At 28.2% G+C, this 18,762-nt stretch overlaps 1 protein-coding gene across 1 annotated transcript in view; it reads left to right on the forward strand.

Moving 5' to 3' along the window:
* Positions 1 to 6,609: 6,609 nt before the first annotated feature.
* The window catches only part of LOC111613528 (transcription factor RFX3-like), a 46,549-nt gene continuing 34,396 nt past the window's right edge, over positions 6,610 to 18,762 (forward strand). Inside the window, exons 1-4 of the mRNA XM_023354870.1 lie at positions 6,610 to 6,855; positions 9,426 to 9,552; positions 10,004 to 10,088; positions 13,086 to 13,205. Of these exons, the coding sequence (XP_023210638.1) occupies positions 6,624 to 6,855; positions 9,426 to 9,552; positions 10,004 to 10,088; positions 13,086 to 13,205 (564 nt within the window). The 5' untranslated portion in view covers positions 6,610 to 6,623. The remainder of the gene's footprint in view (positions 6,856 to 9,425; positions 9,553 to 10,003; positions 10,089 to 13,085; positions 13,206 to 18,762) is intronic.

Below are 18,762 nucleotides of genomic sequence, written 5' to 3' on the forward strand. Positions count from 1 at the left end.
TATAAAAAAAACTTTTCATACATACATTTGTGTAATTAAAATTAAGTATCTACATAAGTAAAAATAGATAAACTAACTAATTTGTCAATTTTTTAACACATATTTGGAAAACCTATTTTATTATATAACAGATACCTACTTGCCTGAATCAGTTCATTCATTAAATTAAGGTGTTACTGTAGTTTTATTAAAAATCATAGAGTAGTAAAACTCCTATCTAAATTTTTTTGGGTGTTGGTTATATTTTTATTTTACATACTTTTTCTACATTCTCTATAATTCTAGCATTTCATTTATATAACTCACTTTTATTTGCTGTTTTGAATAATGGATAACTATTCTTCTTCAATGATAAATGTAAATTTTCCTGAAGAAAATTAATCATACAAGGAACACAAGCAATTGACTATGTCAACTTTATTATACAAGGAAATGCATTTTAGGCTTTCAGCCCTTCTACAGTATTTTATTACAGATATACTTAATTAAACAATAAAGGCTATATAATTCTAATACACCACATTGAACATATATTACACACATTTAAAAATTTAAACCTTTGACTGTTTATTAAAATTATGTTGGCGATCACTGAATGAATCAACTTTGTATTCATAAACTAATTAAAATTAAATTAACATAAGACTAAAATATTTAAAAAAAACAAAAAACAAAAATGAAGAGTTGTATCTGTATGAAACTAAATGTAAAACAGTTTAAACCGTTGAAATAAAATGGAAAACTTTTTATAATAAAATTAAAAGGACCTTATTAACCACAAGTCGAAAGGCCCAATGTAGGCATTGGGGAATACTAAATTACAAATAAAAATTATAATATACCGAGTATTATATTGTAAAAATATAAAATAAATATAAAATAATTTATGTTGTTAACTTAAATAATAGCTAGGGGAGCATACCGTGACAGAAAATGCCCAGTTTTTTATCTTTATATAGTAGATTGAGGAATGAGTTCTTTAATAAATCCAATATTTTCATTAGTTTATAACAAGATCATGCTAATTCTTCTATTAGTTTCGTCATTTTCACATTTTAGTCACAGTTAAACGGCATGCCGGTAACCACGGGGGTACCGGCATGTCGGTCATTCCACGAAAATAGAGTACATAATTACTATATATGCAAAATTTTTCCTACCTCACAAAAAATATTAATGTATTATATATTCTTTTATATATATACAGTACATTATTTAACAATTATATTTCTAATAATCAGAAATATTTTCTATCTTAAAAACAGAAATCTATCGTCATGGGCGTACGCAGAAAATTTTCGATGGGGCAAACCTTGAAGACAAATAATCACATCAATACATTTTTATTTAATTACTACATTTAATTTTTGGGTTGTTTTTCAGACTATTGTACAGATTATAGAACACAGTATTGTATCAAGACATCCCATTATTTGGTAAAATTACTTATTTCAATCACTTTTAACGATAATAATTTGTGGAATTTTTTTTTACACGATCCTAGGGAGGAGAAAATGCACCGTTTGCTCCTCTGTTAACGCCATACACTAAGTAATATATAGCATAAAAATTGTACATACTTCATCATCAGATTAGTCTACGAGACGATAATCAAGAGATAATAATGGATTACTAGATTATCTTCTTTCTATTAATAATAGTAATCCACGCAAGAAACTGTAATAATTATTCTCTTACGTAAAAAAACTCCAGCAAAGAGTTGCGTAACTTTCCCGGCAAAATTTAAAATTGTGCTTGGCGCTATCTGTTAAGAGATTTTTTTTATTTAAAAACTTTTTATATTAATTATTATAAAATGGCTAAAAACTTAATTTTAAGGGTAGTTATGGATTTTACAAAAAAAAAAAAAATAACATTGTAAATGCTAATAATAAGTAAAATCATAGTCCGACCCGTCTTCAGTTATGCCACATAATCCTATCTTCAGTTATCCCCATACTTCAAGCTTTAACCACTAAAATTTAACAGCATCAATCCCTCTAATACACAAACCACCCTACAAAATTTCAGAAATTTTCGACAAAAGACACAGGAGTTACTAAGCTTCAAAGTGGGTGAACAAAAGCATGCCCTCTACACAAACTCTGACATTCATACATACAGAAAAAAAATCTCCCCCAACGTTCNCAGTATTAGCCGAGCTCATTATGAGGGACGTGGAACAAAAAATTTTCAAAGCTCCACTTGCTATGTGCTACCCATCACTATACTTGCGCTATGTAGATGACATTCTACTAATATGGGAAAATTCAGAAGAGGAGTTTATCCAATTTATGCAGCAACTTTCAAGCGTCCATTCCACCATCAATTTCACATGGGAAAAGGAGCATGAACAATCTATAACATTTTTGGATATGCGGATACAGAAGTCACTAGAAGGGCCGCAGTTTACAGTGCATCATAAGTCCAACATAGTCCCCTATATCATTCCAGCTGATGCATTTCAACCATCGCGGTATGTCAATTCCACCATAGCGGCTCTCGTCAGAAGAGCAATGCTACTTCCCCCATCGCAAGCTCTAATAAAAGTCGAATTGGAAATCGTAAGAACGGCAGTACATCACGCTGGATTCACAAGTGCCAAATTTACGCATGTACTACGTAGGGTAAAAGATTCCCTTTTCCCGTTTACCACACTACATAGCAAAAAAGAAATGTCTAGAGTACAATCAGCACTGCCGTACCTAGGAGCACCGTCCATACTTATTAGCCGTATTTTCCGGCGATACAACTTTACTCTTCCTTTAACCCCCCTACCCAACCTACGCAGGAGTATATGCAATGATCGGGATAAAGTCGACGTTTTAGAAAAATCAGGAATATACACAGTGCAACTGGAAAATCCAGTAACGGGGACAATTGAGAAGTATATAGGGGCAACGACAAGAATGCTTGCTTGCCGTATCGCAGAACATCAGGATGATATAAACAAAGGAAGACAGACCACAGAGCTCGCCAAAAAAGTTCTACAGCAGGGCTATAAACCGTTATGGTCAAAAACAGCGTTGCTCAGGAGCTGTAACAACAGAAGAATTACATTTATTTGGGAAGCGCTACTTACAATGACCACAAACGCATGCAACGTCCCCACACTCGACTTGCCCGAAATATGGGTTACTTTATACCAGCGTTTAAACAGCAAAAAGCGCCGAGAGTCGCACAATTAGTACGATCACTCCTCAGCGCATGCGCTGCTAGTCGTGTGGATTTAAGATATTTCGAACGCCCGCAAAAGCTTGTTGCACGTGACCAACGGAATTACCGAACGTTATAATTTAGAAATTGACAAGAAAAAATTTTCCGTTTTTTACTTGGAACACTCTGCACGTTCTAATTTTCAAATTTGTTCTTTTTTCGCCTGAGGACGACGATATAATACTCGTCGAAAGTACTTGCGATATAAGAAAAAATCGTATTAACGCTGAACTCAGTGCTTTTTATCAAGAAGTTATACAATTTTGGCGTGAGTTTTTATTTATTTATCCAGGGATGCACAACCTTTTGTGAAGAAGGGCCAAATTAGGGTTAAGTTTACTGACTGGGGGCCGGACCTCCAAGTGATTAATGCGATGGCTGAGATTAGATGCTGGCAGCAATCTTCTTGATGTCTGGTGTAATGGCAGATGTTGAAACAACCAGATTTTCCAAATTCTCTTTGGTTAACCTGTTCCGTGTTTTGCACTTGTTTAAATTCATAAGCGAAAACACTTGTTCGCATACATAGGTACTGCCAAACATGCTTGCACAAAATCGAGCATTGTCTTTCAGTTTTGGAAATGATTTATCTGGCAGTTCTTTGTAGAATGTNCCGAGGGAGGGTTATTTCTATCAAATTGCAAATTCTGTGCAGGTGAAGCCATGGTAAGCTAGTGTATTTATAAAAAGTAAAAAAGTCTATACTAATAAATTTGAAAAAGCCAAATAATGTCATTAAAAATTTTTGGAGATATCATTTAGTATTTAAGAACTGAAGACATTACAAATAGTCTAGTGATGATAAAAATTTAGTTATGTAGATGACATGTTATAGACTTTTGCATTAATATATATATTGTAAGGGATGCAACAACAAGTGGGCCCACCAACAGCAAAAGGAAATTTGGAGAGACACATGGTGGATACGACCCGATCAGGGTGTATACCCGGAGTGAGAGATTTATCGAAAGGTATGGGAGTTAGGGACGGAAGTGAAGGAGGAGAGGGGGAAAACGACGAAGGAGGGCAGTTGAACCGTTCTTCGCCCACGCTTGACATCGTTGACCATTAACTGTGTAACCAGCTGAACGAATAATAAAGTGTCTCATCCATAGTCTCATCCTTTCGGATTTTTGCTCATAGCCATGACATATATTAACATTTTGTATTAGATTATTTACAAAAATACAGATATAAAATTTATTTATATTTATTGAGTTATTTTGATTGTTTGCATTCATTAATGTACTATATATTATGTTACAATATGTCATTCTATTTTTAGATATTCTTATTTAAACCAATGCAAACATTTAAAATTATTTAAACAAATTCTTCTTTTGTATCTCTTTAAATAAGCAGATTTGAATACATCTTTTTATATAAATTTTTTTTAAAAATATAATATTAGAATAAAAGAGTTATTTCATTATAAAATGTTAAATAGCAATTTATCTACTTTTCATAGTTTCTTCACATGCAAACTCAAGCATCTAATCAGTCTTCAGATCAGGCTGGAAAAATTATAACATCTGGAAACTCACAGTCACAATCTGTCCAAGTTTCCGATTCAAGATCGCATTCTGTAAATCAAATATCAATTCCTATTCATGAGACTTCTTGTTCAGAAATATCTCAACAACATACAGAAGGTCTTCTGGATTCAAATGTTACTGATAATAAAACTTCTCAGTTCATAACTGTCACAGGTAAATTCTTTAATTATAATTTATAAATTAATATTTTGAATATATCAATAATATCTTTACATGGATAATTATTAATTTATTGTCATAAACAGTTTTTAAAATTGATTTTTCAAAATTTAATTGCAATAAGTAATTTGATACTAAAAGTAATTTCTAATAATTTATTAATTAAATCATTCTTTAAAAACTGAATATTAATTAGATTAGATTAAAAATAAAAAAATTTTCCTTTTGTAAAAACTATTAAAACTAACAGACAGTTTCAAAATACACTCTTGAGATTAGATTAAACAATAAAGACAATTACTGATTAAAAACAAAAAGTAATTGAATAATTACTGTAACAACATGATCTTATAGATGGAGCCAAATTGGCATTATATTACACAAAACACTTAAAATCTCACTATTTTTAAAAAGCTTTTATAGTATTGGCAGCATTTTTTTTATTTTTGTCAAGTGAATAGTTAATGTATCAGTACATATATATTTAATTTACATTGACACATCTGTGCAGTGCTCTTGTAAGTGAAAACAAGTTGACACACACAAGAGCATGCTCTTATAAGTGAAGCAAAACATATTTCAAAAACATAAAAACAAGCAACTTTTACATATTTAGAACAGGGATCTCAAACTCAAACATTGCAAAGGGCCAGTAAAATAGATGCATATCATATTTAATATTTTTCCATAAACAAAAACATACTGTAATTTTAAAAAAATGGCTCTAACAAAGGATGTTTTGTTGCCAGCACTTACAACTTATGTAAATAGACATTTGAATTTTTTTTCATTTTTAATCNTTATATGAAAGTAACCATTTACAAAAGAGATGTACTAAAATTTCTGAAAGAATACAATGATAATTTACTTGTTCTAGTTTTAGAGAAATTAAACTTTAAAGATTTTTTAGAAATTAAAGTAAATTAAATGCATTTTTAACTATAGAAATATTAAGACTTTGGATACTGGATAAATGTTCTTTGATATAAAAACATATTCTGTTTTATAAACCATAAATAAATATTTCTTAATTATGTCCATATTTAGGCATACCTGTCCTTACTACATATATTATTATTTGTGAAATAAAAATGTAAATTGATCTTTATAAAATTAACTTTACAAACATTTTATGAGTTTTACAACATATACTTTTAAGCTCACGGTAATATATATTTAACCTAAATATATATTACTCTAAACCTTGTTATAGACTGTGGCCTATGCACAAGGTCAACTGTACATATAAACCTGATTTCTGATAAAAACTCTTAACTACAGTATAAAATAAAAATGCAGTGATATACCAGTAATAATAATTTTAAAGTATTTGTGAAAATTGGTTAAAGAGACCAAAAAATAGCATACAGTTTACTCTACTATATAGCACAGTGAGATTTACATAATGTTAATACCAGTGCTGTTTATTTCCTATTGGTTCTTATTCTGTAGTCATATCTAATAATTTGGCTATAGATTATAGTGTATACAGGGTCTGGTGCCAAAATCCGGACAAATTACATATTTTTTATCGCAAAAAGTGAAAAGGTTTACAAATTTTTTTTTAACCACATTGTTTGTAAGGCCATAAAGAATACATTTACTCAATATATTCCCCTCCTGCTTGAANAAAGAGTTATTTCATTATAAAATGTTAAATAGCAATTTATCTACTTTTCATAGTTTCTTCACATGCAAACTCAAGCATCTAATCAGTCTTCAGATCAGGCTGGAAAAATTATAACATCTGGAAACTCACAGTCACAATCTGTCCAAGTTTCCGATTCAAGATCGCATTCTGTAAATCAAATATCAATTCCTATTCATGAGACTTCTTGTTCAGAAATATCTCAACAACATACAGAAGGTCTTCTGGATTCAAATGTTACTGATAATAAAACTTCTCAGTTCATAACTGTCACAGGTAAATTCTTTAATTATAATTTATAAATTAATATTTTGAATATATCAATAATATCTTTACATGGATAATTATTAATTTATTGTCATAAACAGTTTTTAAAATTGATTTTTCAAAATTTAATTGCAATAAGTAATTTGATACTAAAAGTAATTTCTAATAATTTATTAATTAAATCATTCTTTAAAAACTGAATATTAATTAGATTAGATTAAAAATAAAAAAATTTTCCTTTTGTAAAAACTATTAAAACTAACAGACAGTTTCAAAATACACTCTTGAGATTAGATTAAACAATAAAGACAATTACTGATTAAAAACAAAAAGTAATTGAATAATTACTGTAACAACATGATCTTATAGATGGAGCCAAATTGGCATTATATTACACAAAACACTTAAAATCTCACTATTTTTAAAAAGCTTTTATAGTATTGGCAGCATTTTTTTTATTTTTGTCAAGTGAATAGTTAATGTATCAGTACATATATATTTAATTTACATTGACACATCTGTGCAGTGCTCTTGTAAGTGAAAACAAGTTGACACACACAAGAGCATGCTCTTATAAGTGAAGCAAAACATATTTCAAAAACATAAAAACAAGCAACTTTTACATATTTAGAACAGGGATCTCAAACTCAAACATTGCAAAGGGCCAGTAAAATAGATGCATATCATATTTAATATTTTTCCATAAACAAAAACATACTGTAATTTTAAAAAAATGGCTCTAACAAAGGATGTTTTGTTGCCAGCACTTACAACTTATGTAAATAGACATTTGAATTTTTTTTCTATTTTAATCCCTACAAGATGTTAGAAACATTAATTTTTAGAAAAGAAATCAAGACCACAGGCCATATTTGAAGCCTTAATGGGACATATCTTGCCTGTGGGCTGCCAGTTTGTGACCCCTGTATTAGGTCATGCTCTTATTTGCTTGGAAATACAGTATTAAAAATTTGAATACATGTACTACTTAATAACTGACTGCATATATAATGGAGGCTCCATAAAATAATTCAGATCTATACGTAACAGAGCTGAAAAATTTGTAAATGCCATAATGGCATGCAGTGATGGTAGTGGCTGCATGTAATGTGTTCATACCTAAACAAACCTACAGCTTAGCAGTCATATGAAATAACTGTCCAACATCAGTAACATCTATCCAAAAATTTTATGAAATGAAGTATTTTCAGAAAATTTCTGAACAAAAAAATACTATAATTTATCATGTCATTATAAAATTTTAATTCATTATAAAATTTTATAATGAATTAAATCAGTTTTAAACATGAAATGGTATATTTTACTGTACTATTTCTATGTTTAAATGTTTGGCTACATAAATACTTGCCATTATGTTACATATACTGTATTTACTTGCATATAAGTAAGGTGACCAATTGTCCTCCTTTTATAAGTTCTGTCCTCCATCGAAAAGTGTCTTCCTAGATGCCCTCCTTTTTGAAATTTGAAGACTAATCTGTAAATCTCTGTATTCGATCAATGCCGAATTGATCCATTGCATGTGATGTGATATGACATGTTTGTATTTAACACGACGATTCATCAAGGCTCTGTACAGTGCAACAAGATGCAATTATGAGACGCATGCTCATAATTTGTTCTAGACACATGTATGTTCAAATTCTGTGTGTAGCGTCCTTGTAATCCAAAAATGATTCTTGGTAGACAACCAAACAGCAATTGGTTAGGAAAACATTATGGTTTATTTAAAACAATTTTTTGTTTTACAATGTGTACATTTACGTTCATTTGATATTTTACTTGTGATTAAATGAAATAAAATTAGAATTGTATTAATAAATCTAATTTTCTTTATTTTGATCTTTAAAGTCACACCTCATCCTATATGTGAGTAAATATAGTAGTCTGTATGAATAGTAGATTTTACTGTGAGTACACTGTATGATGTTTGCTTAAATTAATGATGCATTTCTCAGAATGTATCCCATTGTTAGTGTCCTTATATAATTTCCTTTCATAAAAACAACTTAATTAAATATTTCAATTCATTATAGAGTGAAATATACTGTGTATTTTCATGTTTTATATATTTTATATGGAAAATGATTTTGAAGGCAACAAAATAATAGAGAAAATAATGTATAGATTCATCCAACCAAAATTGTTTCTTTCAATATCTGAAAACTTCAAATATTGGAAAAAATTTTTAAATATTACAGAAATGGTACATTATATGAAGTATTGATGGTATGCAGATTTTTTAAATCATTTTCAAATTTATAAAAAATATAAGTAATTTGAATCACTCCAATATTTATATTTGTCACTTTTTTTGATTTATTGAAATTTAATAATTTACTATTTTTAGAACAGATTCATGATAAAGAAAAAATCTTTATGGATAAATTAAATTGCATTTTGTTTGATTAAATTAAGTTTTATTAGCAGATAAGAGAATGATGCTGATGGATAAATGAGTTTATTTAATAAAGTGTTTTGGATAGTTCTAGATTTTATCTTTTATTTTCATATTAAAATTTTGTATTAAAATATTCATTATAAATTTTAAATTTCAGTTCCAGATGGTAATCAAGAAGAAGGAATTGTATCTTTCCAGTCAAATGAAAATGTTCATTCTGCATATGTCCAGTACGTGGATGGAGTTAATGAATCTTCACTATATACCACTAACAATTCTCAAATGTAAATTTTTCTGCTAAAACAACTTTATTCTTAAATATAGTGATTCTGTCAGTTATTTTTAGAGAATTAAAACTATTTGATTTTTAATTATGTATACATTTTATACAAATGTTTTGTATATTCCAAAATTTAGGATATTTTATTTAGCAATGATTTACTTTTTAATATTTCTCATGCTCAGATATGATTTTTATTTTTTAATTTAAAATTGCTAACTTTTTGATATATTGAATAGTTAATGGATTATTAATCACTTTGCACAAGAATCACTGTATAATCTTTAATAAAACTTAACATTTTGCAATCTTATTTTATGTATTTAAAAATTAATTCAGCTTTGTCTTATTAATCATTTAATTTGATATCATTAAAATATAATAAAATTTATTTGAAAAGTTTTTATTTTTTATATAGACTAATACAGAAATGATTTTTAAATAATTATTCTCAGGACAAATTATCCATCCTATACAATTATTGGTTCCACTTCTACACCATATTATAGTACAAATGGAAATTCTTTTACCTATTCCCAGGTAATTTTTTGTATTATTAATATTGATCATAGTAAAATTTGTATTCTTTTATTTTTCATTTGCTAATTTTGAATTTCTTAAAAATTTCTTATTATTATCTGTAGTTGTAAATGAATCATAATCATGGTAATGATTTAATCATATCATAAACCTCATAACTTGTAGTTATCAATAAGTTACAAGAAATCAAATTCACTAAATGGTCAATTTCCATTTTCAGATGTATTTTCTACATTAAATCATCTCAATCCTCTAATAGATATTATTTTTATTTTTTCACTGTTTGTGCTCTTTTGTTATGTACAATAATTTTGCTTTTGATATCAATAATTATTGTGACAATGCACAAAGCACTCCTTATGCTTCGGCACCGCTTGACTGAAGGGTCGACATCGCTTCAGCAATGACTATGTCAGGATAGAAGACCCCACATAGCAACTAAGGGTATTTTTGTTTAATGTCAGGGTTGTTGGTTTGAGGTCACTTGAGCGGTTGCGTGCACAGGTGATTGGATTCAGGATGGAAAACTGAGAGACAGCAAGTTGCATTGAAGAGGTTGGAGAGACGGTGTGTCAGAAGTGAATCATTCAGAGGCCAGGTTAATAACTAATAACCATTTATTTTTAAAGGAGAATACATAGTATACATTTTTGTTAATGGGTTATAATATAACAAACTAACCTACGTATAGATACTGTCACTTTTCGTGAGAAAGAGAGAGAGTTCACATGTGATTCGCATGGAGATAAATACCTGACCTGATGTAGGAGAGGTTGAATAAATGAGGAGATTGGCATGTTAGAAGAGTTCTGAATAATGTTCTGGGTCAGAGTCGCTCATATATCCATTTCACAGGCACAAAGTTAACGGTATTGATCAAAGAATTGGTGGTGACTTCTGTTACAGGGCTGGGTGGCAACTTGTTGCATCGGGGAGGAACTGGCTATGACTGCCTATTTCTGATACATCTTTTAATTTTCCTACATATATGAAGATAAAAATCAACTTGTGCTAAACATTTCATAGTAAATGGTGATTAGTTTGGTAATTGTTAACCATATGTGTATTTTCTTTAAATTATTCATTGTTTTAGGCATTGATAAAGAAATTAATTGTAAATTTACATGAAATAATTGAGATGAAATAAATCTAAAAATTGAAAAACAATTAGTTATTGTTAAAAAATCAAGATATTAACAATTAAAATGGAATTAAGCAGATAATTATTCAGTTTGATAAAATAGATAATGATTATAAGTATAATAAACAAATTACTGCTGAATAATGACTGAATTTTTATGAGGTGTATAAGGGAAAAACTCAGTCCTTTTATAACTTTCTTTTCAGTTTATACAGGTGTGGGTTTGACTTTTTTTTTTTTTTTTTAATTTTTTAGAAATAATTTTTGACAATTGCTCTCATTACATTCCTAGACAATATTGGACATCATTTAGAAGTGAGAGTTTATAAGACATAATTACATAATCAAAGCAGGAATGATTCAGATACAGCTAATGAGCTGAGTGGTCAAGAATTTCAGAAAATTTTTTGAAATTTCCATATTCATATCATATGAAAGATTTTCTATTCACAGATTTATAAATAAAGAATCTTTCGATACTCATATATTTTTTTTACAAAAAGCATTGCCAAAATTTCTTTCACCAGTAGGAAAAGTGACATTATGGAAATGTATTATCAAGTTCTGCCTAACATATTTTCTTCATGGCAGTAATATGGCTTAGATTCTGTACAACAGAATATATTCTGAAGAAGTCTGCTTTTAAGTGAAGACCTTGTATGAGAAGTATTCTAGTCTTTGAAAATTGTAGAAAATAACTATCTTTTCTAAAAAGATACTTCAATGACATGCATTACTGCAACAGCAGAACAGGGAACAAACTCAAACAACCACCTATCCTGAAAAATTGGGATAGAGGAAGTTTGTTGTGGAAAGCAAAATCAACAATCAGACAAAATCAGCTTGTTACAAGTTGTTGCCTCCAGGAATTCTTGATCTAAATTCATTCTACCATACTATCTACTGACTTATGCAACAGGATGATTCAGATGTTGCAAAATATAGAAGAAATTGCTTCTGACTCCAAAGCATAAGCAGGAGTATCAAGAGTTTATCTGGTGTCATCTTTCTGATGATTACCAATTTAAATATAGTAGTTTATAGATGAAAAACAAGTTTATCAGGATGATTTTTCCCATGATAACTTGTACTCATATGTGCTCAAATAGGATTGCCAGATAGATCATGTATTTCCAGACCAACAATGTGAATGTTTTGCACTGGCCTACAATCTAAATATCATTGAAAATATCTGGTATCTTTAAGAAATACAGAAGATCAACAGATCAATAAGAATGTATTAAAATCAACAGTTCAATATCCATGAGGAAATCATTGATTCTGCTACCAATATCGACAAAACTATGATCAAGGAGCTATATAAATCCATTTCAAAATGACTTCTTGAGGTGATGAAAAAGCAGGAAGATTAGATACAATGAAAAACCAGACTTACATTTTTCTGTCTGTGACATCATGTGTATCTGATTCTTTGATGACAATAAACATTATGTCCCTGTTAAAATCTTAATTTTAATAAAATCTCTGTAATTGAGTCTCATACTTGCATAATCTTTGTTATTTCATACCATTACATCCCCAAACCTCTACACTAGCCCCATGAGTGTGGCCCATTATATGCCAGATCAAAGTGGCAAATAGTGGAAAACATTTTGGCCATGAATGTATTTATATATATTCCTGGTATTCATAAATTTCATAAAACTATTCAGTTATTGAATTTGAGATATTTTTAACTTTCCGAATTGCTTACTGAAATATCCTTTTCTCAATATTTAATTTATTTAGCAATATATAATTAAATAAATTTATTTTATTTCTATTATATTGTAATTTTAAAATGTATATTTTTAAGGAATAAATTATTATCATCTCAAATATTTAATGTTTTTTAGATTGATACACAAGGAGCAACAGTTGAAACACAAACTCCAGTAATTAATAACCAAGGTTGTATATCTGGAAATGTTTCCAATGGAGATAATCATATTGGGGCATGTGCATCTCCTACCACTGTATGTATAGTTTTATTAACCACTATATCTGTAAATTTAAAGTTGTTTGTCATTTTTCTAATTGCATCTGTAAAGCACTAATACACTTCTCAAAGCTATTCTATTATTATATTTTTTAACCTTTTAATTAAATTGCTTTTGCTAACATTAAAATAAAATATTTGATAACAAGAAGAACATTTTCTAATTGCTAATTGATATTTTTATGTTAAAAAGACTATACAGTTAAACCCTGTTTACATGTTTTTCAAGGGAACTGAGAAAAACATCATATAAGTGAGAAAACTTACAAGTGAAACTACTATTGAATTTCTTTCAGAGAGAACATAGCCATCACAAAAGTAACACATGGCAAAAATTAACACTGCACAACTGAATTTGTACATGTAATTCTTAACAAAGAAGTCAATTCACTATATGTATAATAAATTTGAACAATATATATAAAAGGAAAAGTAAAACAGTGTAAAATTAAGTCATGTACTTTAAAAAATTGATCAAGTTTGATTTGCTTCTTGTTTTTTTCAATACAGTTGTCAAATTCTGTACCAATATATGACATCAGTTGTCTCCTTCTGCCAAAACTCCAATCATATGAAAGAATGAAGAGTCATTCTAATGGCTAACTCATATTGATAGTGAATAGTGAAAATGAATGAGAAATGATTATTATTTGCTTTGTGAAATTAGTTCACACTACAAAACTTGGAAAGCAAAAATTTTCAACATGTTGGTCTGGCAGAGCAATCTACTAAACAGAAAAATTTGTTGAAAATTATGTCAGGTTATATATTATTTGCTCTGCTTTTTTCATTTGTTGGCAATTTACTGTCAGTTTGAACTATCCTGAAGTGAATATATAATTCACTTTTTCAATCTTTTTTAAAAATCATATTAAATTTTTGCCATTTTCAAGTCAGTAATGCATAAGTAAGCAATATGACATATAAATGCTAAATCATATAAATGAAAAAGTATAAACTGAAATGTTTTATAATAAAGTACTGTGCAGAAAATATGTAATGTATAATTGTGAAATATGTGTACAATTAGGAATGTATAAACAGGATTCAACTGTACTCGTAAATCAATAACTGGTCAAATTAATTGAATTGTGTGATTAAGTTGTTATTAAACATTGTTTACTTTAAAACACAACCATTCACAAGTATTAACTTTATTAATTTTTAATGCAAAATCATTTGATTAATTGCAATTTCATTGCTAATTTAATTAATAATATTACTAAACTCTAGTGATTTGTAATAAAAATTGCATTGATATATATATACATGAATGTAACAATTTATTTAAAAGAATTCACTAATTTTTAATAACACTCAAATATTAAAACAATTTTAACTTGAATAATAATAATTATTAACAAGATATTATCTTCTTTTATTTTCTAAGGTTTCAGTAATAAATTTTAATATTATGTTACTAAAATTTATTATATTTTAAAATACTGTTAATCAAGCTGATAATTCTTATTTTCAAGTTTTAAGGATTTCAATTAATCTGTAATTCAACAAACTTTGTTTAACTTTTAAAAAAATTTAATGTTTAATATTGAACCTCTTATAAAATTTAAAAATCTGAAAAGAAACATTTCCAGTATCATTCTGCCCTTTTGTTATACAAGTTTTGAAATAAAATCATCAGCATTAATTTATTAGTAATATGTAATTACTTTTAATTAAATTATTTATCTTTCTGATTAAATATTATTTTTCTAATAAAATTGTATATAGAAATATCGTTTATCTTAGAATATTTAATGATTGCATTTTATTTTGTAAATAAAAATGTAAATTGATCTTCATAAAATTAACTTTACAAACATTTTATGAGTTTTACAACATATACTTTTAAGCTCACGGTAATATATATTTAACCTAAATATATATTACTCTAAACCTTGTTATAGACTGTGGCCTATGCACAAGGTCAACTGTACATATAAACCTGATTTCTGATAAAAACTCTTAACTACAGTATAAAATAAAAATGCAGTGATATACCAGTAATAATAATTTTAAAGTATTTGTGAAAATTGGTTAAAGAGACCAAAAAATAGCATACAGTTTACTCTACTATATAGCACAGTGAGATTTACATAATGTTAATACCAGTGCTGTTTATTTCCTATTGGTTCTTATTCTGTAGTCATATCTAATAATTTGACTATAGATTATAGTGTATACAGGGTCTGGTGCCAAAATCCGGACAAATTACATATTTTTTATCGCAAAAAGTGAAAAGGTTTACAAATTTTTTTTAACCACATTGTTTGTAAGGCCATAAAGAATACATTTACTCAATATATTCCCCTCCTGCTTGAATGACCACCTCCATTCTTGGTTTGAAGCATACTCAGACGCACTTTAATGTGTCATGGTCCACATCGGCATATTCCACATCAATAGTGGCTCTCAATAATGCGAGGTTTGGATGTCTGGACTTGTTCATGACCCTTTTAGCTATGCTTCATACATAGAAGTCCAAAGGATTCAAATCTGGGCTGTTGTGATGCTAGAATTCTTTTCACCAAAACATGTCGATGTTGTCTGACAACCAATTTTACACAATGACTCACTTTAATTGTGTAAGACTTGTATCAAAGGACCTCTTTGATGAGAATCATCAAAGAGGTCCTTTGATATTCTACACATAGTTTTCTCACCCACACCAACAACTGATGACAATTTTCAGATTGACTGATCTGGATCCTCAAAAATCAGCTCCTGAGCCCGTTGAATGATTTCAGGCTTCCCGACAATGCACTCCTTCGAGTGAGTTTTCCTTGCTGGTGTTGTAAAACCTTCATTGGACTTCTCTGACTCATTATAGTTTGTGACGACATCATACACAGTTGATCTCTGGTACCTGAAGAACCAAATGATTTCTGTCACCGAGCGCGCAGCATGAACACTTTTGATAATTGTGGCTCTTCAGTTATACTCCGCACTTGATTTCAACATTATGACTGTTTCGAGATTATGATGATTTAGTACATGTGTCAAGATATTTGAATGCCAAACACAACATCTACCAGTGGTATAGAATGGCAGGAATTTGAAATTGAATTTTGTCCAGATTTTGGTGGCACACCATGTATAAAGAGTGGCTTATCCATGAAAAAGTCAACATTATTTACAACTTTTGCTTTTGCAGCTTATATCCAAGGACAGCCTATAGCCAATTTTTAGGGTGAGGGTGTTTGGGTGGGTATATGTGTCATAGTATTTTATTTACTGATAGATTGATGTTTTATTTAATGTATTAATAAAGCATGCTTTTTCTAACTTTTATAGACTTTTAATAATAATAAAAAATGGTATATATTATGTATTCTTGATTGAATCAGACATCTACTGCTTTGATAATTTTGTATTTTTAATTATTGTACAGAATTACTGTGTTTATTATGAAAATACAAGAGAAGAGCATATGAAGAACACAAAATATTTACCTGAGTTTTAACTAAATGTAGTAGTAAAAAGTATTATTTATTACTAACACATTTCAGAATGACTGTAAGGCACAAAGTTCTATATTGCATTCTGTATATATTATTATTTTTTCTTCTTTATATACATATCTTTTATTTTTTTGTTCTATTTATAAAGATATTTGATTTGAAAGTTTATTTTGAAAATGTTTTAAAATATTTTGTTTTGTTCACACTCTCTTCTTTATTAAAAAATTATTTCTATAAAAAAAAAAGAAGGGATAACAAACAAAAGAACAAAAACAATATAAAAAACATTTTTTATGATATATTATTAAATTTCAGATAGTTATTTATACAAATATTTTTAAGATTAGTGATACAATAAAATACATAATTTTATATAAGTATCTGTTTTTTAATTATTTAATAATGATGATCTTTATGTAATCTCACAAATCATAAAACACTGTAATTTTATAATGAAATATTAGTTCTATTATGCAGATTAATTCATTCATTGATACACAGAAATTAAACAGATGTTGACAAGTTAGAATATAAAGTTAACATTTAAGATGTTCTTAACATATTTGTTCTTTAGGCATACATGTAATACCAAGAATATATTTATTTAATTGACTTCATTACTTTCAGAAGTTTTACATTAGACACTAGATAAGACTAATAAAATTAAATAAATATTATCAGAAAAAAATACTTTTTTTTTTTTAGTTAAGGGACATGTGAATTACATCTGGTATAATCAATAAAGTGTCAATAAGAATTATGACTAAAACTTATTTTTAAAAGATTTTTATGTACCATAGTTATCAAAATATTAGAAAATATTATGATGATATAAAAATGGAAATTTATGCTGTTACTTTTAACTCATCAAAATGTTGTACTTTAATTAATGTAATAATAAAATAGGCATCAGTATCAGAAAAGTAATCATAATCAAAAGTTATTTTACATTATATGAAAGTAACCATTTACAAAAGAGATGTACTAAAATTTCTGAAAGAATACAATGATAATTTACTTGTTCTAGTTTTAGAGAAATTAAACTTTAAAGATTTTTTAGAAATTAAAGTAAATTAAATGCATTTTTAACTATAGAAATATTAAGACTTTGGATACTGGATAAATGTTCTTTGATATAAAAACATATTCTGTTTTATAAACCATAAATAAATATTTCTTAATTATGTCCATATTTAGGCATACCTGTCCTTACTACATATATTATTATTTGTGTTGTAATGTTCAGACTGTTTGATTGGGTTGGCCAAAATTTTTCATTGAGTTTTTCTTTCCTGGCTGTTGCATACATAACATAGGAAAATTATATTGATCAGACATGCAAAAAAAACACAGAGTCAAACTTTTTCTTGATGTTTTAACACTCAAGGAGTCTAAAAACTATTTAAAAAAAACCCTTACAAAATTCTGTCTGTGTGTGTTGGTGTGTATTTTGCATTAATAACTTAGGACTGGATGAACAAAAATTTTGAAATTTGGAGGATTATTTGTATGTATAGGGAATTGATGATGATGTATTTTAGTAGTTACAAGTCAAGGGAGTAGAAAAAGAGGTGGTTGTGTGTCATATCTCAAGTGGAGTCATACTTAATGAAAATTTTACTCATTATTAGCATTTACAATTTTTTAAAAAACTCATCTCTATCCTCAAAATTAAGTCTTTTTCTTTTTTATCACAATTAATAATATAAAAATGATTATTTAATAAAATCACATAACATATAGTGCCACACAATTTTAACTCTGTATAATGTGTCTTAGTGTCTTAAAGTTTCACTTAAAAGACACCCAAGAATTATGAGAAAACTCTCTATTTACATGTTCTTTTAGATAGAGAAATTTTTCATAATTCCTTCTCAGACTTTCTTCCTAGTCCCTTAATCTTCTGTTTGAATGCCAGAAATGACAAACAAGAGCCCTTACCAGCTTTTTTAACATGCAAATAGAATGCATAAACTATACACACTTTCTGACCAACCCAATATTTAGTTTTATTTAAATGAAATTGTTTACATTTACATATTACAGTTAAACCCCATTTATATGTTTGCCAAG

The sequence above is a fragment of the Centruroides sculpturatus genome, unplaced genomic scaffold, assembly GCF_000671375.1.
Source record: "Centruroides sculpturatus isolate CEXI.00-Female unplaced genomic scaffold, Cexi_2.0 scaffold1690, whole genome shotgun sequence".
In the NCBI taxonomy this organism is placed as follows: domain Eukaryota; kingdom Metazoa; phylum Arthropoda; class Arachnida; order Scorpiones; family Buthidae; genus Centruroides; species Centruroides sculpturatus.